Raw genomic sequence first — 23,849 nt, 5'->3', positions numbered from 1 at the left:
ATGGCAATCGGTAGAACTTACTTCTTCAGCAATCCAGGCACTGTACTTAGGTGTGTTGAGAATCATTTTGATTACCGATGCGATAAGAATAAGAGACATAATAACAGGTCCAATGAATCGCCACGTATATTGCCAGTATATGCCAGGTCGATAGCCAGTCATTTGGTATATGTCTTCAGTGAATCTGTCGGGAGGAATTAAAAACCGTCAAGACACTTCAGGTTTTCCAATTTAGGTAAACTTACCGTTCGTGACCATACACATAGATCACAGCAATAGATTCCATCAATGCAATCACAACCAATCCGATTGTTCCCGCAAACGAATCGAACAGTTTCAGCCAGTATTCGCCAGCGCCAGTACAGAATATTAATCCAACGAAGAAGCAAAATACGCAAACACCGGCTGTAACGTATTGTTTCCGCAGTCGCTTCATTATGTCAATATCGAATAGCGTGCAAAGCATTCCTTCCAAGATACCGATCTGTGATCCAATGCCCAATGACAAGAGCATTGTGAAAAATAGGATAGACCAGAATGGTGCACCGGGCAGTTCAACAATGGCTTGAGTGAACACGATGAAAGCCAGTCCTGTGCCCTCTGCAGCGGAGCCTAATTGTTTCTCCAAAGTGCAGTTCGGTGACACTCCCCAACTCAAAAGCGTTTGCTGACCTGTTTTATTCAAACTTTCTGCGTAATATTTTTCATACTCGCTACGTGATATGTTAGTCGCCGGCAGTAATGTGCGGTTGTACATTATTTCCACATTTCTGAAAAGTATCGACAATGGGAGGGTGAAAGTGAATGATCACTGTAAGAGACAGCTTACCTCTCAATGCACTTGTCTAAATCATTGGTTGCTTTAAATCCCAGGATTGCAAAAATTACAACACTGGCATAGATGGCAGTAAATGCATTGCACACCGACACAAGTAAAACATCTCTCACGCAATTATTTTTTGGAGTGTTATAGCTGCCAAACGCTATCAATGATCCGAAAGCCAAACCGAACGAATAAAACACTTGCGTAGCAGCATCCAGCCAAACTGTTGCATCCAACAATTTTTCCATTTGCGGTTTATACATATGTATGAGACCTGCACCAGCTCCATCTAACGTTATTCCTCTTACGAAGAAAATGGTCAGAACGATGTACGGAAACAGCGATGTGAAATAGACAACCTGGCAAAAATACCTAGCTGAAAACTATTGACAAATCGGTGGCTATAAAATACCTTTCCGGAACTTTGAATGCCTTTCATTACGATGAAAAACACCACGAGCCACGACACGAACAAACATAGAACGATCCACCATTTCAATCCGCCTGGTTCGTCTATTGACGGTGCTATGTCCAAAGTTGTTCGATACCAGAAGTAGGTTGTTGCCGATTTGCATTCCGGATAAACCGTTGAATTACTGTATGTAGGACACGTTGCCCAGGGCAATTCAAACTGCAACAAATGCATTGATTTACTGACGATATTGACACGAAATTTTCGATCGACTTACCCGAAAACTATTAACGAAATAGTACACACACCACGTAATAATTACATTATAGTACAATGCCACAAATAACGTGACTATACAGGACGATATCCCAATGCCACCGAGCCATGGATGTACTTTAGATGATGTGTAGAGACATTACGAGAAAATTCTAATTTTGAATAACACAAACGTTGACTTACTTGTATTCCAAACACCGAGTGATCCCAATCGCATTTTCTGTCCCATTCCCAATTCAATGAGAAACAATGGAATGCCTTCTAATATTAACATTGTCATAAATGGGATGAGAAAGGCTCCTGTAAATTAGATTAGAAATAGGATTTCGTTTAAGATTATGGTTACATTTCTGTATGGCAATTCTTGTGCAAATGAAAAAGATGTCAAGTATTAGACGCATTATTTGAGGTGGCAGACGACTCCCCTAGACACATGAAAACTCTTTTAATGAAGATACGGCACAATGGCCAATCACAGCGGAAATTCATGATTCTTATATTTTGTAAAATCTTTGTAGTTATCTAATGAACATTCTATTAACCGCAATCCACCAACGCAACGTAAAGACTTAGTCGGCTGATCTCTCAATTCTGTAAAATTTCCATTTTAGAAAATTGGGAAAACTTTCATCAACAAAAACCTCCCAAGTGAATTTGTCATACAATTAGATCGTTCCCATCATTATTTTCACTTTATTATTTGAGTAACAACGCAATCATGACTCATTCCTCAAAATTATTCATCTCCATATCCACTATTAAAATCAATATGCTTAGCCCATATTGTCCCCACAGCTGAGTCATGTCAGCTATAAATCGATTGTAATACGAATAGAATCTCTTGACATACCTTCTACACGACACGGTATTAATCATGTAATATAGGTACACTCAAGAAGATATTTCATTATCAAATCGAAAAGATAATTTTCTCACTTCATCAATAGTGTTTAGAGAAGAGAAATTAAAAGTTTTCGCAATGCAAATCTTACTTGTTAGCATACAGCTGCGACGTTCGGCAGATCAAAGACATGAGAATTCATCACTTTGTTCACGCAAGTGGATTACAGTTTTCTTAGGTGTATGTTGAGTAATTGTATTAGGCAATGGCAATTAGAGACTTTGCATTTTGTTAACAGAGTAAGTCTTTACTCTTAGTGACATTGGTGTGACTTGTTTCCGGTGCTATGTTATGGCACTAGCTGTAACTATATATACTACAAGACAGGGACTATTTTATAGGAAAAGTTTATCTTTCCATTCCTAAGATAAAAAAAATTTGGGGAAATTAAGGAAGACATGGAAATTTTTGGGAAAATATTTTCCTAAAAAAAGTCTCTGCCAGCGGCTCGAACATTTTACCTCCAATCATTACCTCTAGTGGTTGGCAATAGCCCCATGCCACAGAAAATTCTCGTAGTCCAAGGACCCCAAAAATATTTAACGCACATGGCGATAATTCATTTTCTGAAAATTGAACCATTCGATTCACGTTCTTTATAGTCTGGTCTATTGCATCTGTTATCGACGACTAGCATTAGCGATGAACTCTAGCTGATGCTGTCTTATATGCCAAAACATATGAAACATATTGAAGTAAAAGATCAATCTATCGATAAGACTCAGATCAGTAGAAGTAAAAGATTCGACAATTGTAAGTGGTTAATTTTTGCCGTCTCTCAATCGAGTGTCACGACGTGGACAGATTACATATGAATTCCTTATTTCAAGGTATAAATATGAATCTCTCTACGTCGAAAACTTTCAGTTAACTACCACTGTAAAGTGATAATAAAGTATGTCGTACGGATCTAGGTCCTTCATTCTTAGAAATGTTTCCGACACTAAACAAATCTCACATTAATCTCGTTAAATTAGTTTTCCCAGAAGTAAAAATACGATTCGTCAAAACCATCTTAAACTTTAGTATTGCTATTTTCAACAATTTTTGTCATTTCAAATAAATCTATTGCGAATGCATATTTGTGAGTTCGCCGCTCTTGACCTAATTCCGATACAGTGCATTGTATAGGAGTTTTAATGGGTTATACCATATTATACACACATTCTATCCACACACACACATACATACAATAATCGCCGATACAGAGTGATGCTTTATGGCTTAAAAAATTCACATCACGACCGTCGATGTTGATTCTCACAACAAATTTTCCTAAACATAATTTTCATTCATTATAACACAGATATTTCGTGTGATATGTACAGGGTAATCAATTGAATTGTGTGTAAAAGGAAAATCTGTTGGAAATTCCAATGAAAATTTTATATTTAATTCAATTCAAAGGCAGAATGATAGAGTTTATAATGATTTTAAAATCATTGCCATATGGTATTTTCCGCGGTAAAACTGTGATTAATTAGAAATAGATTCAACTTCTAAGTGTTGTGTGTTGTTTGATGCAATGATGCATCCAAATTGTGGATACCGCAAAAATCAGTGATGGCACTGCCTTCGAGTCGGTCTTATGAGATACTCCTTGATACTACGTGAAAACCTTTTCCCTCGCTCGTAAAGTAAAACGTTATACTTTACACGTGAAATAATTTGATATCTCGTATCACGATGAGTAAAAGTACCTCGGGCTAAAGCCCTTGGATACTTTTACTCATCTGAATTCGAGATAGAAAATTACTTCCCTTGTATAGTACAAGGGATAAAACGATGAAAACTGGAGTTTTCGTGTGAAATTTGTTGATCCGAGGCGTAGTTTAAAACGAAAACCAGACAAGCAAGCTCAGTAATTTTACTTTTCATTTTTACCAAACAGCATTATTTTATATACAGATCCCAGCCGATGACGAGCCCAGTATTCAAGGAATTTCATATTAAACATAATTCGCTAGACTTTTTCGTGTGATTTTACTATCAGTACCGCTGTTTTCATGTCCTGATGAGAAATGGTACTTTTGGACATTAATGCAAAACATCGAATTTTCTCCCAGATCGAAATGGTCGTCAAATGCAAGGTAATGGGCGGAGGTAATGCCATTCAGACGCTCAGCTTAACACATTAGTTCGATGGTAATGACACCTTCGTGACTACAATTTGCTTGTGTATCACAAAATATTGTGCCTGTCACAAAACAGATGGCCCAGGTTTCTAAGTAATTTTGTGTTTTTAAAGAAAGCGAGAGATGGCGTGCCACCGCAGATCTGATTCGGTTATATATGGGTCATATTGGTCAAATGTTCTACTATAGGATACAATTATAGTTCTCACTGTTCTGGAAAAACAGAATACGACACACACCAAGCCTACTAGACATTTGAAGTTGCTGTGAATGTTTCGATTCTATTCCATAGCGAAAGATTAAAATAGGACGAAGAGAAAAGTTGATGAATAAAATGAGACTTTATCATTTGTCGGTTCGATATAGAGGTGAGTGGGCATACCTAATTTTTATGCCCGCCCTGCCCAAAGCCCAATAATTTAAAAATAGCATGCCCACGGCGCAGCCCATGCCCAAGAATCTTAAAAAGCATGCCCACTGCCTAGCCCATACCCAAGGCCCACATAGGAAATTTTCGCTAAAAATGTGAAAATTGTCAATCTGAGGCGAAACCGATGTTGACAGCACAGTTGGAAACACGATTTTATGTGCGATAGATGTTTTAAAATTCCTTGAATCAATACTACATCGTGCGGAAAGTCTAGACTGCGCTTAAGACTTAAGTTTGTGGGATCACACATTTTTGAAAAGTGCCCATGCTGCGCCCTATGCCCACGAAATTGTAAAGTGCCCATGCCCATGTCCCGTGGGCATGCCCATGGGCGTGGGCAGCCCACTTTTATGGGCAGCCCACTCACCTCTAGTTCGATAAGACTTCGCTGTAGAGGAAGTGCCTCAAAACCATTTCTGGTTTCCTGAGATCTTTTTTTTTAATTGGCTCTTTCATGCTATGAATAGCGTACCTATTACCATTAGCGGTATCTATTTATAAAATAATATTTATTTTGTTTACTTTTTGTCATAGTTTGTGACGGTCACGGTTGAATGCAGTTTTTTTTGTATCGATCATATGCATAATTGCGTCTAATATAGTTATAATAACATAAAGTATTGAGTTTTTTTTATTAATAACGATACGGAATTCATCAGTTATACACACTGACACTACAGTGTTTAGTGTACCTCTGAATCAACTATAGTATTATGCAAACGCGAAACGAAGGTTGAGTTCATAGGCGGAAAAATCCGGAATATAAACAAATTACACGATTCTCATAATGTGCACTATTATGAATCGATAACACACGATAAATCGATTAGCCTTTCTGTGAAAAAGTAATATTTTGGTTTCTAATTGACCAAAAGCACGCAAATAAATTACAAAATTTCCACTCTGTACACAGCAAAATTGAATTAAATGAAAACTGTCCGAAAATAGAATCCATCAAATGTGTTTATGTCCTAGAAAACTCAGCGCTGCAATGTGAATTGGGTGAACTCTAGTAATTTAGGATGAAAATATTTTAAATTTCTCTGAAAGTGCTTATTAGTCGGGAAATGGATGTGTAAGCACGTTCTGTGCCAATGCCAATTTAATGCAGTCAATTGAATCGGAATAATTTTGGTTCGATTTATACCAAAAAAGCTTGGAATAATTGTGATTAATCGATAAACAGAAATCGTATGCTAAGCAAGATAAGTTCAATTGTCAATCGATTCTTATCACCAAATAGAAAACTATTCGACTGGATTCATGTGTCTAATTAGATGCATCCAAATATCCTGCAGACTGAGAACCGTTATCTCTTTAATCTTTATCGCCAAAAAATATCGATAAATCGGTTGGTTTTAAGTTACTGCATAGTGTTTGATACAAATTCTTTCACGTCCATAGATTTATCATATGCTCTACTATAGGCCCTGTAGTATATGTCAGCACTCTATTGTCTTATGAACTAACTTCACTGCTGACACATTCTATGGATATTTACCATAGTGAAGTTATTTCACCAGAAAATAGAGCACAAAGAATGAAGTACAGGAAAAATTGTGGCGCCAATACAGGTCACCAGAGAATACACTAGTCAGATCTCTTTGCTAATTTTTGTAGTCGTTGTGGATAACAGATGACAAGACGTTTCTGACAGGCGAATCTCCACTTTTCACTTCTTCGATACGTCGTGCCATAATACAGTAAATGCCATAATCACCGTCTCCGACACTTACGTTACCACATAAATGAAATACAAACATTTGCACAATCTAATCAACTAATGCAAATGGCCATAAATGATTCTCGAGTCTTATCGCAATGTAACGACAGATAAAATGACATAATATCAAAACATATATATTATGGAAAGAAAATAGAAAATCTGTGTGTTTCGATCATTATCATCCAACTGAACTATCGATTTTTCCACCTTTGGCCTTTGCCAGAAAAACTGTTTGCATTCGATGAAGGGAAATAGCGTGCTATTCAGTAATAACCGAACATGAATCGATAGTTTCAACATTAGATTCAATGAATTGTTAAGTTGAAGATGAAATATTTTATTACAATTTCGCTGGAAATCCGTGCTATTTGCATAAAGGTCGGTGTACGTTTACATCGTGTCCTAGTTTTATTGATCGATTTCATGAGACGCAGATAAACAAAGGAATTAAATTCCGATATTAGGGGATTCGTATGGAAGAGGCGGAGCTTCTAGAAAAGATGCAACTGAAAGCTATGTATTAGCTAGATACAGTGGATGTCAGTGAAAGTTAGGCATGAATTTGCTTCAGCTGTTTTTCAGCTGGTCCACTCATACAAACAAAACTCATCATTATGGTCTTACCACTACGACACAATGTGCTCTAGCTAACGTTCTCATATAATAGCCAAACGCAAGTTAAACAAACGAAGTGGAGGATTTTATTGTAATCTGTCAAAAGTAGTTAGATAAAATCAAGTAGTAGATTCAATAACTACCGTATCAGTGATAAGGTTAAGAGTGTTGCTGTCGCACAAATGATCGGTTTCAAAGGGATGCATTTAGAAAATAGCTAATTATACATAAAGAGTGACTAGCTTAACACAAATTGCTAACATTTTGTGTGCGCAAGAGCAAAACATCCAATTACCACTAATAAAAAACAACTTTTTGTACGCACACGGAAAATCCTGATATGCGTGTGAGAGCTATAAGTGGACTTAGCACCCCCATTTTTTGGCATATAGCTGTGTAATGTATATTGCGAAGACTACAGTTAAAATAGCTGTGTAATTTATATTATATGGCTGTGAGCCACATTTCAAATCTATCACGAGAAATAAAAAATTTTCACAAACTTTCATGAATTTTGCGGTCACCCATCTAAGTACTAACAGCGCCGATTGATGCTTAACCTGAGAATCCGACCATCACATATGCTGCTGATGTGCTAATTTTGCTTGTGCTTTAACATGTTCTTATTTCGAAGTGTTGCTACGGCAATATAAATCCTGCAGCTATATTATGTGGCACACAGCCTGATTCAAGTCTGTAGTTTTTATATTTTACTTTTGTGAGTTGTCACTGCAAGGATTGTTCTAGGTTCTGAAAGAAAGTGAATTGAAACCGCGCGAAGAATCACGAATTCAATTATTTTCTGTGAAATGACGAGTTTCATTTTTACGATTTGGCTAATTAATTAATTCGTTTCTAGTGCAGTGAAATTTCGGATATTCTCATTCGTCTGTGTTTCTACGGAATCTGACAATATTGAAAAGGTTATACTATAACTACTATAACCTGATCATCAAGCTTCATTACAATCAGCCAAGATATTTTAGAACAGTTTTTGTTTGTATATTAACATTGAGTCCGACCAGCACGAATCATGACTTGAATGAATGGTCCCATACATTTTCTCATATGCAGCACACAGCTATATTTTTCATACGTCAAATATGCGTTACACAGCTATGATATAGAGTACACAGCCACAATATGCAGATCTCTAGCTATAAAATGTGTCCACGGTGCATAATGTAGCTCTGTAATTCATAATATAGTTGTGTAACTCATATTTCACGTAAATAACCAACATTAACAGAATATACGTTTAGTAGCTATATTTTTATAAGTCTTGCAGCTATATTATAAAAACTACAGCTATATTATAAGTTACACAGCCTTTATCGAAATTCACGGATTTTCCGTGCAGTCAACACAGGTAAAAATAAACCTGGGGAGAAAATTATTCTTTTAAAAGGTTAAAATATCTATTATCCTAACAAGTATATAATTGGTTTGGTTTGACGTAAAAGATGTAAAAATAAGCATTAAGATTTAAATACGTGATAGTCACGCCTTGTTCCACATGTGTGCACTCAAAATGTATATTTAAGTTCTGAAGCTCTGCTAGACTTGGCCAGTGAAGAAAGCAATATAGGATCTGCAACCAGTTCCATTGCTACTTCATGACAGGTTTCTTGGGATTTTTTTTAGTTTCCATTAAAAAGTGTATTCGTTACGGTCTATTACTCATTGGTAAAGTAAAAGGATGCCTGTAGCTCCATTAATGAAAATCTGACATGATTTTCTTTTCCTTGACAGCCCGGGCCCCTGTTACTGAAGCATATGTTCATGTGTTTTTTCTTCACAAACCAAACTTGCAATAAATCAATCTTTTGACCCGTAATCTATCAGATTGATTTGAAAGCAAGGCAGTATACATTTAGAGAAAACAAAATGTGAGCCCATCCCATCAATCATAATATTTTCGTATTTGTAAACGAATAATGTGATGTTCAAACATCAAAACATTTCCATCGATATGTAGGTGGTGTAGGACGAATAACGAAAACAAAATATTATGTAGCCGAAAAACCGATGAGATACAACGAAACCCTCGGGACATTCAAGTTATTGTTTGCATACGAACGTAAGAATGACTATTTTTAGTTGTTTTAATGTTGTATGCCTATTCATATACCATGTCTAATTTTGGCATCTTTCCATTTATAATGACCACCAGCTAACATTGTATCAATAGCTAAATTAATTATTTTTAATCACCCAAATTGACTTAATTTGATAAATTGATTAGACTCATACTCATTAATCATATAACATACCTCCTCCGTTCTGTTGACACAGGTATGGAAATCGCCATATATTACCCAAACCCACCGAATAGCCGATAATACTGAGAAAAAATTGCATTTTCCCAGACCATGCTGCTCGATCTGGGTCCTGTTCGTCGCCACCGGATCCGATTGAACTTCGGGGCGGTGCTGACAGTACAATTGTCACGCCATGCGTTCCGTCGCCGCGGGCTCGCGTATTTAACGGTGCCATTTCGTGACCGTTATTCCGCGGCACGGTAGTTGCTTCTATTTTTGAAGTCATTTTAGGATTTTGTTATTATAAATTTTCTTCTTTTCTTGTTGATGTTCACTCGATTTCACTTGAATAGAAAAGAATGCACGATTTATTTTCAGAAAATTATTTATTGATTTTTCAGTTCATTATATTCGACACACTATACGTATAATACATTTTCCAGCATTAAATTTTTTTTATATATTTTCTTCTCTTAATTTTGCACTTTATTTATAGCTGCCATATATGCATGTATCGTTCGATAGAACTACGTTTCGTTACACACAACATTTATTTTTGATTCTGTTCAAAAAAAATTAGAGAGGAAATTTGATTAAGCAAATAAATTGTAATATCACGGCGAAGTTTTCATCGAATTTCATTGATGTGTATGTCGAAGCATGTATAACCTCTGAACTTCATGTTTTATATTGTATGGCTCCCAGTCATGCTCCACCATTAAGGTATGCCATTCATCACAATGTATAATATAACAGAAATTAATTAATGAATCATGTCTAACTAAATTTATTTTTACTATTTTCGAACATGTCGTGGGTGTCTAAAGATAAATATCAGTTTAGTGCTTTGACGAGTCATTGCATTGTATGAATTTTCATTCATAAAAAGCTCCAATGACAAATTTCTGTAAAGGAAGAGCCAAACAGTAGAATACATAAAATTATGTAACGAGGACATGATTAGAGAGAGTAAAACAGTAAATACGAAAAGTGTAGATATAGTCAGCGAAAATATTGGCAGTAATAATGATGATGACAATGTAGTCGATGCAAAATGGTGTATTAAGGTCACTAGGTCTAAAACGAGATATCTTGTAACCAGGTGTTACATATCTACCGAGATACGAGATTTCCCTATTTCAGTCCGTTTGTGTCACAAACTTTGTGACATGATGTGCCTGAAACTGCGACAGATCGGTGTTTCTTCTAAAAATTCTTCTATGAAAACGATTTCATATTTCAAATTCAATTTATGTACTCTTCACCTTGCTATCTTTTTAAATTTTATAAAGCTGTATACATTCAAAATAACAATGTGCATTTGCTTTGTATACAATTATTCCATTGACTGTAAGTCATGGGTCTTACGAAAGAAAATGCACCGTACGTAACATGATCCTCACTGTAATTGAAAATGTATGAAAATGTGATTAATAACGTTTACGTGCTTCTGGTCGGTAAATGCAATTTTTTGAGTAGATTTTGACGAGTGGGAATACAGCCCTTTCCTTCGGAACCTCGGACGTAATGTACTATAAATGTGACACTTTTATGCTCTTTGATGACACGGTAAGTAAATCTCAACCGATTTTCAAAAACTTTTTTTTTATTCGATGAAGTATTGAAATCCTCAGGTTAAGTTCGAAAATGGATAGTATCGGTTTAACCTCTGAAAAGAAGTCTTTTCTATTTTTTGTTAACACTGGAGTAATTTTCAACCGATTTGAAGAAAAGAAAAACGGTTTGGTGGAGAATGGAATTCCTGATGTTAGGTTCCAAGATAGATTATGTTGGTCTAATGATCTAGCTGCTGTTGCTAAACGAATTTTTTGTATCTATTTCAGTAGTATTTTTCTTGTTATTTGATTTTACCTTGAATAGACAAAACAAAAATTAACGAGTGTGAAGTCTGCAGTTCACACGGGATTAACCTTTATTGAAGACATAAGCCATTTTTTAACCGGGGCATTTAATAGACAATAACACTCTATGAGCATAAAACAAGACCTGTATGTACCAGAAAATGAAGTTATGAAGCTAAAATTACGTATCGATTTAAAACGTTTCAGAACGTTTCGAAGATTATCAGTGAAACTAAGCAGAACTAAATTATTCCCTTGACTGTGAGTCAGGGTCTTATGCCGGAAAATACCTTAAAATGTTTGAATGTAAGGTTGCATGATATGTTATGAAAAACGGAATTCTTTGTCCCAATATTTTGCTTGTAAACACGATCACTTGAGTAATTATCAACCAATTACTAATTTAATTTTTTTAATCGACGCAGAATTGAATTCCTGAGGTTAAGTTCGACGATGGGCTATGTGGGATTAAGGATCTGGAAGTTATTCCAGAAAAACAGTATTTTCCACTGTTGGAAATTCAATCAATCGAAAAAGATTACCTTGATGGAATTTGATTTTTTCGTTTAGTTATATCCATCTATCACACATGATAGTCAGCTATAACGGTGATAGTTGGCTTTAGTCAGTGATAGTCAGGTGAAAGTCAGCTTTCACGCATGATAGTTTTCTATAACGGTGATAGTCAGCTATCACGGGCAAAAGTAGCTGATTTCACGCCATGACTTAAAATATTTATAAAATTTTATGAAAAACCATTTTCTGAATCGATATTCAAATGTATGAAATAACACTAAAAAACAATCAAACAGAAAACTTTAAAACTACCACGAGTGTAATTCGCACGTGTCGTGCTATTTCATTCATGATTAACGGGGGGCTTACTTTTTGTACTTAAGTGTAAGGGAAGAACGTCTACTATTTTATATTGTACCAAAGTGAAAGAGTCCTCTTATTGTTCCAAATTCGCATTTTTTACTTTTGATTAGCGTTAGCAATAAGACTATGAAACTGAATAATAGACACCTTACACGAGTCCTTATCTATTTATGATTTTTTGTTGATAAAAAATCTGGCTGCAAATTTACAAGAAAATAGAGAACAGAAAAAGTACTTTTCCAAAGAATTTTTACTCAAGCGAAGGTTTTTATATCAGTTATTTGTGATGTTTTAGAAAATAAAATGAAATTGATTAAAAATATATTGAAAAAATTGTCAGTCAAGGGACCTGACCCGCCCAAAAGGTGGGGCCTAGTTAATGAGACCGTTGTAATAGAGTTTTTCTTCTAATTATCATTTGTTGTCAAGAACAATGTCAATATCAATAGTAAGCGATTAGCCCAAGCTAACGTTCTCTTATATAGCAGAATGTTTGTTAACACAAACAAAGTAAGACACTTCAACACTAGGCGATACATTAAACAATAGAGGTAACAGATTCGACAATTCTTACTTTAGTAATATACTGTATATTGTTACTCTTCTATACGGATAACGTCGTGATCTAGATGTTATGTTGACAGCGCACGGACTGCAAGATCGTTCGTATAAAAATAGTTACTCTAGTCCTCGATGCAAAATGTCCTAAATAAAAGATACCTCCTGCCACTCGTGCATGACGTGTTTGGAATCATTGCAAACCTTAGACTTGGTTTGGACTAGAGTAACTATTTTTATACGAACGATCTTGCAGTCAGTCACTCTACTAATCACAGTATAAATTGGGACGCTAGGCAACTCGACGGACCATGGGTGGTCATGAGGAGTCATTGCATCCCGACTTCAAAAATCTCCCAGCGGTTTGAGCTCATTTATAAATAAATGAATTACTTACTCACCCCTCGTCAATATTACAAAAGAATTTTTTTTGTTATCCGACACTTCTATTTAAAGTTGGTTAAGGCACACCGTGAGCGACGACAAAAACAATCGAAGAATTCTGGCTTTTGTGATCTTGCATTTAGTAGCTGTTCAAACAATTGAGGATAGAGATTTCGTGCGAATCTACTTTGTTTAGAAGAAAGTGACAGTTTGGATCTATAATGTTGGTCCATTCTTAGTCCACTTTGTAAGTGGCCAACATCGAACCAAAATGAAATTTCTGGTACATTTCCACTAAATAATTTAAAAGAAATTAGGTCAAAATAGAGTGCTCATCGTATAACTTGGCTTATATCGTGAAGACGAATTCCAGTCTTTTTATCATTTATCCTTCAACTGTAACACGTATATGCGAACTATATAGACGTGTATATGTAGAATATCCTTTTGAAAAGTTTCCCTTCGCATCTAAAATGAATGTTTTTGTCATGCAATATTAATGTTAGGCGTGTGTGTGTTATGTTGTTTCAAGTTTAATGAATGTCGGTTGGTATGGTCTCGGTGTTTCCTGTTGTATATATCAACGGGAGTATAAGCATTACGGATTTTTTTTTGCGAAGGTCATCCGAAATAGATAAAGAATGGTTTGGGTCTATATACACAATGTGAATTGCTTATTATGACCGAACTGTAAAATATCTTCTCCAAGAAAATCAATTATTCCGCAAATGTTCGTTCGTGCGAAAGCTCATCTTTCTGATGGTGTGAGATGTTGAAGAATTACATAGGAAATTAGGTTGCCGTTTCAGAATAATGAAGGCGAAATTATGTAATTCATCGTTCATTTTCAGTCGATTTATATGAAGAAAAAAAAAATTAATGAGAAATTCGCGGATGTTCAAAAATAGTTTCCTGTTTATGAAATCCATAGAAATTTGCCGAAATAATGAATGAATTACTGCAGGCATTCGAGTAATTTTATTTGTCGAAATTTAAAACTCTAAAACCCACGTCAAACATGAATCAGGAGTGTTGAATAACCGAAACTGGTGATATTGTAACATGCAGAAAATTAATTTGATTTTTTTCCAAAAAAATTATTTATTTTTATCAATTTCCTGGTATAGTCATCCATGAATTAGATTATACAGTTTTCAGTTGCATAAGATGTATGAATGTACGTAAAAGTCTCTTATTGTTAGCAGATAGTGGGTATATCTCTCTGCACAACATTCCTATACGAAAATTTTCAAAGTCAAATGTAACATGAAACCATGAAAAATATCGGTTTTCGTTACTGTGCTCACAATAGACCACTTCATGTTTCTGATGTTTATTATCAGATTTCTCAACAATAATACTGTAAGTACGAACCGAACACATAACGATAAATTGCATTTTAATAGACGATAATAATGTTAGGTTTTCTCATAATCACCATCACCAGCCAAATTCATTGTAACCGCTAATAAAGTTTTACGATTTGCTTCCGAATTTATTAGTCGGAAAGAAAACCTATGCTCTGAGTCTAGAATAAGATAATTAAACAGATTCATAATCCTACATTTGCAAGTAATCAGCAGAGTCTACAGCAGTTAATTTCTTTTATAGGTGCCATTCATAAATTACAGCCTCCAAAAATTACAAATTTTAGACCTCCCTGCACCCTGAGTACGTACGTGCGCCAAAATGTATAGAAAAGTTTTCGAATATATGAAGCGTACGCGTTGTACTCCCACGAACGAAACGTTTCGCGGAAAATCCTTTTCATCTGTTATCGACAACAACAACAAAATGAAGCGACGAGTTCAGACTTGTGTTTTCTTATATAGTGAAACGTACAGCACAACCAAAGAAGTACAAGATTTGGTAACAGACATGAAGCAAAATTGAAAATAAAAGAAGTTACAGATTTAATGGTTAAAAAGTCAACAACGGTCATAAGATAGCCGCCGAAGAAAAAAAAATTAAATGGTTTTTAAGGAAATTAGTAGGACAACCTAAGAAGTAACAGATTCAACGAAGACAAAAGTTCAAAAAGTTTTAAATGAAATTAGTGAGACAACCCAAAAAGTATCATTTGTTATTTGAGGGAATAGGGGTCGTCGTTAGACCATACAAAATATCGATTTTAGCAGAGATCTACAAATTGCTAGTTCACAAATGAAAACATTCTTCCACTTTTGTGGACACTTTTGTCATCTATATTGTTTACTGATAGTTCATACCAATTAAGTGTACATCTGGTGTAACAACATAATGAAAACAGGCCGTCAATCGTGTTGTCAATTTTGTTCGTAAAACAGTGTCAAGAATTAACCACATAAACCATTTTCTACAGCGTAATAAACAGCCTTTACATTATGTAACAATCTAACACACCCACTCAGCCACCACTCATTGATGACGACATTTCACCCTATTTATTCCATCCGTTTCTTTTCATCTGCAATGTGAATGAAAAGCTCCCGAGTATTGATGTTACGTAAACCTTTCTAACTTTCCGTCGTAAATGGTTCTGATGTAAAAACACATCGTTTTTAGGCTAATTTTGACTGTTACAACGCACAAATATGACCTTTGAAGGGATTTTTCCTCAATTAGAAAGTGAAACTTTTTCTAAATGAAAAACATTCGTCGGTTTATGCGTGTGTAGTCATATGAAAGCTATTAGTGTAGAAATTGTCATCCCTTAACATACAACATTACAATACGATGCAAGGGTATATAGTAATGATCCGATCACGTTCGTTTTACACCACTTTGCACCACTACCAGTCTGATACACCTTTCAACGCATACATTTAACCTGAAACTTTACATCAATAACGACGTGTTTCACAGACACACATTAAGCATAGACTGGGGAAAATCAGGGAAAAAAGTGCCATGGAAAATTCCCAAAAACTAAAATTTGAATTTGTTCGGTTACCACTTATACAATTCAATGAAATCGATTTTTCCGACCGAAATATCTATCCAAAAAAACACGTCGTCACTACATCCTTTCCGAATTGAATCGAAATTTAATTGATTCCATTACAGTTTTCCTTACACAATTTATTTCAGTTTTTTTTTGTTTCAATGATTTTTCACTTTTTACAATAAATCTTATACACCCGTCAAAACGGTTTTATGGTTTAAAAAACACGACCGGACGTAACAGCTTTTCGTAGGGAACTGACCGAACTTTGCGAAAAGTGAATTGGGAGAGTATAAATGTTCTTAATGTCGCGCGCATTTTGTCTATTACATATTGCATGTATATCAATTGCTTATTGTGCGCACTTCGTCGTTTTTCTGGGTTTACACAGCTTGCCATTTGAAAATTTGAATATTCCGTTCATAACTCTACAAAGATGATTATCTTCATCGATATAACTCTCTGATTTAACAAGAACATTTTATAGGTAGGCATGCTATAGAGAGTGTGGCGCTATAATAAGAAATTACTGACTTCTGTATTTCATTGGAAAGTTTTTTTTTCTTGTGATTTATGATCTTGAATGCATTAAGTAATTGCATTGCAATGTGTGTACATGCACCACAAAGTTGATTCATTGCAACTGCTCGGCAGTTACTGCTGGCAACTGATGTGTTTTGATTTTAATTGTTAAATATGTCAATTCATAAATTGTTCACAATAGATGTAAAGTGTTGTTTTAATGGAAGAGGACGTAAGATTTTTTGATTTTACTGGGCACATCATTCAATTTGAGTGGTGATATAATGTCAATGATCTGGTGCAAACCAGATCGATGTTGATAAAATTGTGGATTCAGTTGCGTTTTATTGTTTTGTTATTATTGGTTCTAATTGTTATTGATGTCTGAATGGCGCACACAGAAACTTAGATAAAATGCGAAACACCTTAACATATCATAGATGTGTGGGTCACTTAACGAATTTAAATTGAAAGTACATTGAAGTGCATTATGTTTTAAATGCATTCCGATATTATCTGGGAATCATGGCAAAAATTGTGTCCGAAATACTGCAACCTATACGAAATACCTACACATATAGCAAGCATATCATCAGAATGATTATCGAATCTGTTACTTCATCCGATCAAATGTTTGCAGCACATTGATACAAAATCTATTACTTCTTCAGGCTCAACATATATTTTGCTATTAAAGACAATCCTTTGTAGAAATCCGTTGTTGAACAATTTCTTTTTTTTTCTAATCGATTCCCCAGTGCATTCAAGTCACAATACTTTGGATATCAATCCAATGTTCTTAACCAAATTACGAATTGCAAACACCCCATGGAAAATTTATTTTTTTTCGCTCTCCGAATTTATTATATCTCCCAAATGACGAAATAACAGTCATACATGAAGCATTTAAGGGTGGTGGTTCATTGAAAACGTTATTGCGCACGCAGAAAATTTTCCACCGACCTCTAATGAGCAGTGAAGAAAAAACAAGTTCTATAGCATTGAGTGAACATATATACACCACCCCAGGCATTATAGACATGAAGTGATGTCAATATTTTTTTCGATGTGTAGGAACTTTACCTCCAAACGAACACTTTCACACAAGCCGTTTCCATGATGTTCTTGCTTTAGAAAGGTTATTCGTCATATTATATACACATGCCAGCAAGGACTTATATTTCGCAATGCTTTCAGATTGTCTAAACTAATATATAGAAGAGAGGGTCATGGATTCGATTTTCAGCAACGGCTAACAAAGATCTTTTTTCGCTATGTATTCACGGTATAGACAAATATATGCAATATAAATTCAATGTGCGACGAGAAGAATTCCTTCTTCGTCACGTGTTTCACGGCATAAGGGTATATGAATGTAATATGAAGATTTGCATATATAAACCACTGTGTTGTAGACGTAGTGTTATTAATACCTACGTTTAATGAACAAAAAAAACAATCTAAAGTTCCGGTATGGTGCTCGGGATTGTATACCAGCACAAATATTCTTTTGATTTCTGTAAATAGCATTTCAGACATACACTACTAAACAAAGGAGCAAAACGTGTGCTACGTAATATTTAAATGCGAACACATATCAAAAGGGTAAAATTATGTTATGTTGAACAGTGGAGGCTCGTTTCGTTATATACTTTATTGATGGAAATAACTGTCCATGTATGCGGTTCTACGACTTCTGAAGATATTATTTATAGAGGAGGCATCAATGGTTTTAATTTCTTATGTCGGTTGCATCAGATTTATTCGGGAATTGATCTTGAACCAATTTTACCACTGACAGCAAGCATAACAATCGAGTCATTTACTTTTTTTATTCTAAACATTTTCAAGAGATTTTGGTGCAAAATCTTTTACTTCAATTGTTTTAACATCAACTTTGGTCTAGCTTGTCGTACATTTGTTGTTGATAAATTATGGTACCCGAAATACTAATGCATCATTTGCAAAACAATATTCAAATACGACGTGGAATGGTAGATTCAATCTACTAGATTGCATTTACACGTTTCAATTTTGAAGGCGAATAAAATAACTAACCTTTCCAATATCATCGCACACATATATCACTAAGGAAGAAGGTGCACGAAAGATCAATATATGGGATGTTGAGAGTTGTTTTGTTCAAATGCGCATTATATTCTTGCTGAGCTTTATATACATCATATGTTAGCATAGACGATATAGTTTGTTAAATAATATCAACTTTTATTATCCAAGAAAGCAAATAGATATTTGTAATGAATCTGACTCATGGGCCTAATGGGGCTATGAAGTTAGATAAATTAATGATAAATGAAGTAAAAGATTTTATCTACCTAGGTGAAATAATAGCAGTGAAAAAGTGCTATTATTTCGCCGTCGGTAGATAAAATAGCGTATTCACCTCTGTCCAAATGTTTATTTAGACACTTGGGGTTATAACATTCGCCTTTGGCTCATGCAATAACTCCCCAAGTGTCTAAATAAACATGTGGACAGAGGAGAATAATCTACTATTGTATCAATGTTTTGAAACTACTAAGATCAAATGAAGTAACAGTTTCGACAGGAATCAGGAATACAAAAATTTTAAGGAAAATGAAGGAAGTCATCTATTTCTGATCCAGTGTATTGTAGAGCCCATACAGTTCTTCAATTCTTACAAATTTTTCCATTCTTACAAATTTTTCCTTTACACACTTACGTTTCGAACATTTTCATTTCAACACTGAGATTATAGAAAAAATCTACCTAAGAAAAATGGCAATGTTCTTTTTCATGCGCGTCTCATTGCCTTATTGCTTGTGTTTTGCCTTATTTTCTCCCCTCAATAGGCCATGAGAAAATTGTGTTTTCTAAATGACTGGTCGAGTGACATTTCTAGTGAGAAAAGAGCAGCACTTTCTTTCCTATGGGTAGAAAACAAGTAAGGCCACTAACGTGGCACACCCGTTTCTCTATTTTTTTAACTTATTACTTTTTAAGCTTTGAGGCACACCATAATTTATGTGTATCATTTGGGCCAGCCATATAATTGCAGCTAAATAACTACAGTAGATAGTACTGAAAAAAGCAGTGTATGTGACCTGCGGACAAACAGACTCAAAAAATTTTTTTGGACCAGCTTCCGACATAATTAGCAAGTAATTGCAGTAGATAGTCCTGAAAATAGCAGTGTATGTGAGTTGCGGACAAACAAACTCAAAAAAAATTTTGGGCCAGCCCCCGACAAAATTAGCAAGTAATTGCAGTAGATAGTCCTGAAAATAGCAGTGTATGTGAGCTGCGGACAAACAAACTCAAAAAAAAAAATTTTGGGCCAGCCCCCGACATAATTAGCAAGTAATTGCAGTAGATAGTCCTGAAAATAGCAGTGTATGTGAGCTGCGGATGCAGTAGATAGTCCTGAAAATAGCAGTGTATGTGAGCTGCGTACAAACAAACTCTAAATTTTTTTTGGGCCAGCTCCCTACGTAATTAGCAAGTTATTGCAGTAGATAGTACTGCAAATAGCAGTGTATGTGAGCTGCGGACAAACAAAGTCAAAAAAATTTTTTTGGGCGTGCCACCTGCATAATTAGCAAGTAATTGAAGTAGATAGTACTTAAAATAGCAGTGTATGTGAGCTGCGGACAAACAAACTAAAAAAATTTTTTGGGCCAGCCCCCGACATAATTAGCAAGTAATTGAAGTAGATAGTACTTAAAATAGCAGTGTATGTGAGCTGCGGACAAACAAACTCAAAAAATTTTTTGGGCCAGCTCCCGACTTATTTAGAAAATAATTGCAGTAGATACATAGATAGATAGTAGATAGATAGATATATGCTTAGATAGATACACAGTATTGATAGTATTGTGTGGGGATGCGGACAAACAAACGCAATTTTTTTTGAAGACCCGCTTCTCTGTTTTATCTTATGAATATTTGAATTGTTGTAAGGGGTTGTCGGCAAACAACCCCTTTTTTGGATCAGCCGTACACATATATCGTAAATATTTGTAACTAGCACTGTTTCCCGGCCTTCGGCCGGGTCGTACTGTACCCAGGGAAAAGTTTCGTTATTATATTTTCGACCCTACGAGTCGTTTTACATATATCGTCTCATTTTCACTTATCTTAGTTGGGTAGTCAGATAGATCTTATCAAAGACATTACAATAAAAACCTTACAAGACATTTATTTCAAATTATCGTTTTTTTCTGCAAATTTATTGTTTCGATTAGCCGCAAAATTATCAAACATGCGTTTCGTTGACTCATAGCGAGGCAACCATTGGACGTTCCGTTCACTACAGCGCCTTAGCTAGAGTCGAATATCAAAGCGGGCTGAGCCACGTCTTCAACGTGGCGATTAATCTTAAATTTTCATCGAATAAACTTTTTACCAAAAATGCTCTGAAAATGAAAATTTTCTTTGAAAATACGTCTCCAAAAGTTAATCGAAAAGTCAAGGTTAATTACGAAAAACAACCTTAGAAATCCGAATTAATCCGAACGTCTGCTAAATTGTATAGAGCTGAAACGATATTTTTGTTTTTTACCGTCATGTCATATGATCAAGTCGGTGAATATATTTTAAAAACATAGCTAACGCCTTCCCGTGGCAAACGCCTATTCAGGGCCACGGAGACCCGTACTCAAAGTTTGGAGTGCAATAACTTTGAACAACCATAAATGTATTTTGTAACCACACTGCATCACAAAAACCTTCGTTATAATTTCTTCTAACGTTATCTTCTGTTGAAATTGCTAGCAGCAATTTCGAAAGCCCCGTCCGAAGTAAAATTTATTAATCCAGCATTTCCCTCAACGGCTTTTTTCAAATTTTTCACATTTAACTAAAATTCAAGATGGCGGCTTGCGGCCATTTCGTTCGACAACTAAAGGCACTTCTACCACTTTTAATTATCGTTACCTTTCAAACAAAAAAAAGTTCACGAAAGTCGGATAAAATTTACTTAAGATATAAGCAAAAACATTAAAATTCAAGACGGCGGCCAACGGCCATTTGGTTGGGGTATTATAAACATCACAACCACTTTACGATTGTCTTTACCTTTCAAACAAAAAAAAAATCATCAAATTAGCATGAAATTTACTCGAGATATAGGCAAAAGCACCAAAATCCAAGATGGCGGCGGCGGCCATTTTGTTAGGACTCTAGAAACAGTAGCATCGTGTCACAATCATCAATACCTTTCAAACAAAAAAATTCATGTAATTAGCATAAAATTTACTCGAGATATCAGCAAAATTCACTACGTTCACTGTACGGCCGAGTAGCATCGATTAGGCTCACTCCAAGAGACGTAGCTCCCGATCCAATGAACCGAATTTCATGAACTTTTTTTTCCTTGAAAGGTATATGGTCAATACCTATGAAATGGCGCTAAAATAACCGAAATCCGATCGTCCTTTCCTGTTATATTGGCAAGAAACAGGTGGAGCCCTCCGCCAGTTTCACATCAACGGCTCTAGCTCACGAGTAGGACTTCCGATTTTCATGAATTTTTTTTAATCGACAGGTATTGCAAATACCTTTCATTTGACGCATCACTCATGCGTCTAGCGTTTAAACTGCCGGAGATATATTTGAAAAACCCTAAATCACTTATAGGGCCCTAACTTTGGAAGGGCCACCCTAGATTGCTCATCTTCGACCTTGAATCAGCATTTGATATTACCAAACGGGAAAAAAAAAGAATTTTGGAAAAAAGTTGCGTTTTACTCAAGTTATCGTGCAGACGGACGGACAGACAGACAGACAGACAGATTTTTTTTTTCGCTGATTCGGCATCTCTGAGTAACCCCAAAAGGTTTGCCCTTACTCAGGGATTCCGATTCGGCTTGTTACAAACCCAGTAGTAAACGCATGAGACCCCAGTACTTCGTACGGGTCTAAACAATCTTTGAGGTGCTAGTGTGAGGTCCGAGGCCGACTTTTAAAAGACAAAATTAATGATGCTCCGATATTGTTTTTTGAAATGACTTCGGACGGTGTTTTTTAAAATCTGTTTTGAGAAACGGTCCCGCAGCTTCGTTGACTTCGTCAAATACTTCTTATTTGGAAAATTGGCTCCCAAAAACTGGCTGGTTGACTTGGTAGAGGTTGATTTTAAAATCGACATCGACCGGTCGATCATTTACAAGTCGTAGAGCTGACCAGTTGATCCGTTAGAGGTCGATTTTGAAAAACGGCTTCGTACTACTGACTGGCTGATCTGTCAGGGACGAATTTTGAAAAACGGTCCCGAAGAGCTGACCGGTTGAACTCTCGGAGGTCGATTTTGAAAAATGACCTCGGACGGCTGACCGACTGACTCATTGGAGGTCCATTTTGAAAAACGCCGTCGGACGGCTGATCAGCTGACGCGTTGGAGGTCAATGTTGAAAAACACCGTCGGACGGCTGACCAGCTGACCCCTAGGAGGGCCGGGTGCTCCGAGGTGCCCCGATGTGCCCCTATGTGCCCCGAGGTGCGCCGTGGTGCTCCGAGGTGCGCCGAGGGGCGTCGTGGTGCCCCTACGTTCAGATTTATATGTATAGAAGATTTATATGTATAGATAAATCAATAGAGATAAGCTCATCATCGGACAAATAAATAAGATAATATTTTAAAAATATTTACAAGATTAATTTTCGATTTTCTTACAACTTGATTTGTGACAATTCATAAGATTATACAATCCTAAAACGATTTTAATTCATTGGAAATTACAATTGACGATTTCATAGTATAGACCGAGGGAGACGTTTGGGGCTGTTTTCAAAGAAAAGCATCGGATATCCTACGGCTGAATCCTAAAAAAATGGTCTTGAAGGCCTTATCGGCTAAGCTGTGGGAGGCCGTTTTCGAAAATAGGCCTTGCAGGTCTTGTCGACTGAGTTCTGGGAGACCGTTTTCAAAAATAGGCCTTGTAGGTCTTGTCGACTGACTCCTGGGAGACCGTTTTCGAAAATTGGCCTCGTAGGTCCTGTTGACTAACATCTGAAAAGCTATTTTCGAAAATTGGCCTCGTATGTTTTGTTAACTGACTACTGGGAAGCCGCTTTCGCAAATAGGCCTTGTAGCTTGTAGGTCTTGTCGACTGATTCCTGGGAGACCGTTTTCGAAAACTGGTCTTGTAGGTCATGTTGACT

General features: G+C 35.9%; 1 protein-coding gene across 6 annotated transcripts in view; it reads right to left on the bottom strand.

The window, feature by feature from the left end:
* Positions 1-16,445, bottom strand: part of LOC119072176 (sodium-dependent neutral amino acid transporter B(0)AT3) — a 29,028-nt gene extending 12,583 nt beyond the window's left edge. For 4 of the 6 annotated variants that reach the window (XR_005086803.1, XR_005086804.1, XM_037177332.1 and 1 more), the window contains exons 1-8: positions 16,318-16,445; positions 9,592-10,141; positions 1,695-1,811; positions 1,513-1,628; positions 1,236-1,454; positions 830-1,182; positions 246-770; positions 22-184 (exon numbers count right to left, since the gene is read on the bottom strand). Coding sequence is in view for 4 of the 6 variants with exons in the window: in XM_037177332.1 (XP_037033227.1) it covers positions 22-184; positions 246-770; positions 830-1,182; positions 1,236-1,454; positions 1,513-1,628; positions 1,695-1,811; positions 9,592-9,865 (1,767 nt within the window). In the remaining 2 variants the exon portion in view is untranslated. Of the gene's footprint in view, positions 1-21; positions 185-245; positions 771-829; positions 1,183-1,235; positions 1,455-1,512; positions 1,629-1,694; positions 1,812-9,591; positions 10,142-16,229 lie in introns of all 6 variants that reach the window. The other 2 variants (XM_037177333.1, XM_037177334.1) reach the window with 2 other exon arrangements.
* Positions 16,446-23,849: the final 7,404 nt, after the last annotated feature.

Source organism: Bradysia coprophila (genome assembly GCF_014529535.1).
Source record: "Bradysia coprophila strain Holo2 chromosome IV unlocalized genomic scaffold, BU_Bcop_v1 contig_81, whole genome shotgun sequence".
Classification (NCBI taxonomy): Eukaryota; Metazoa; Arthropoda; class Insecta; order Diptera; family Sciaridae; genus Bradysia; species Bradysia coprophila.
This window is presented reverse-complemented; position numbering and strand designations above follow the sequence as displayed.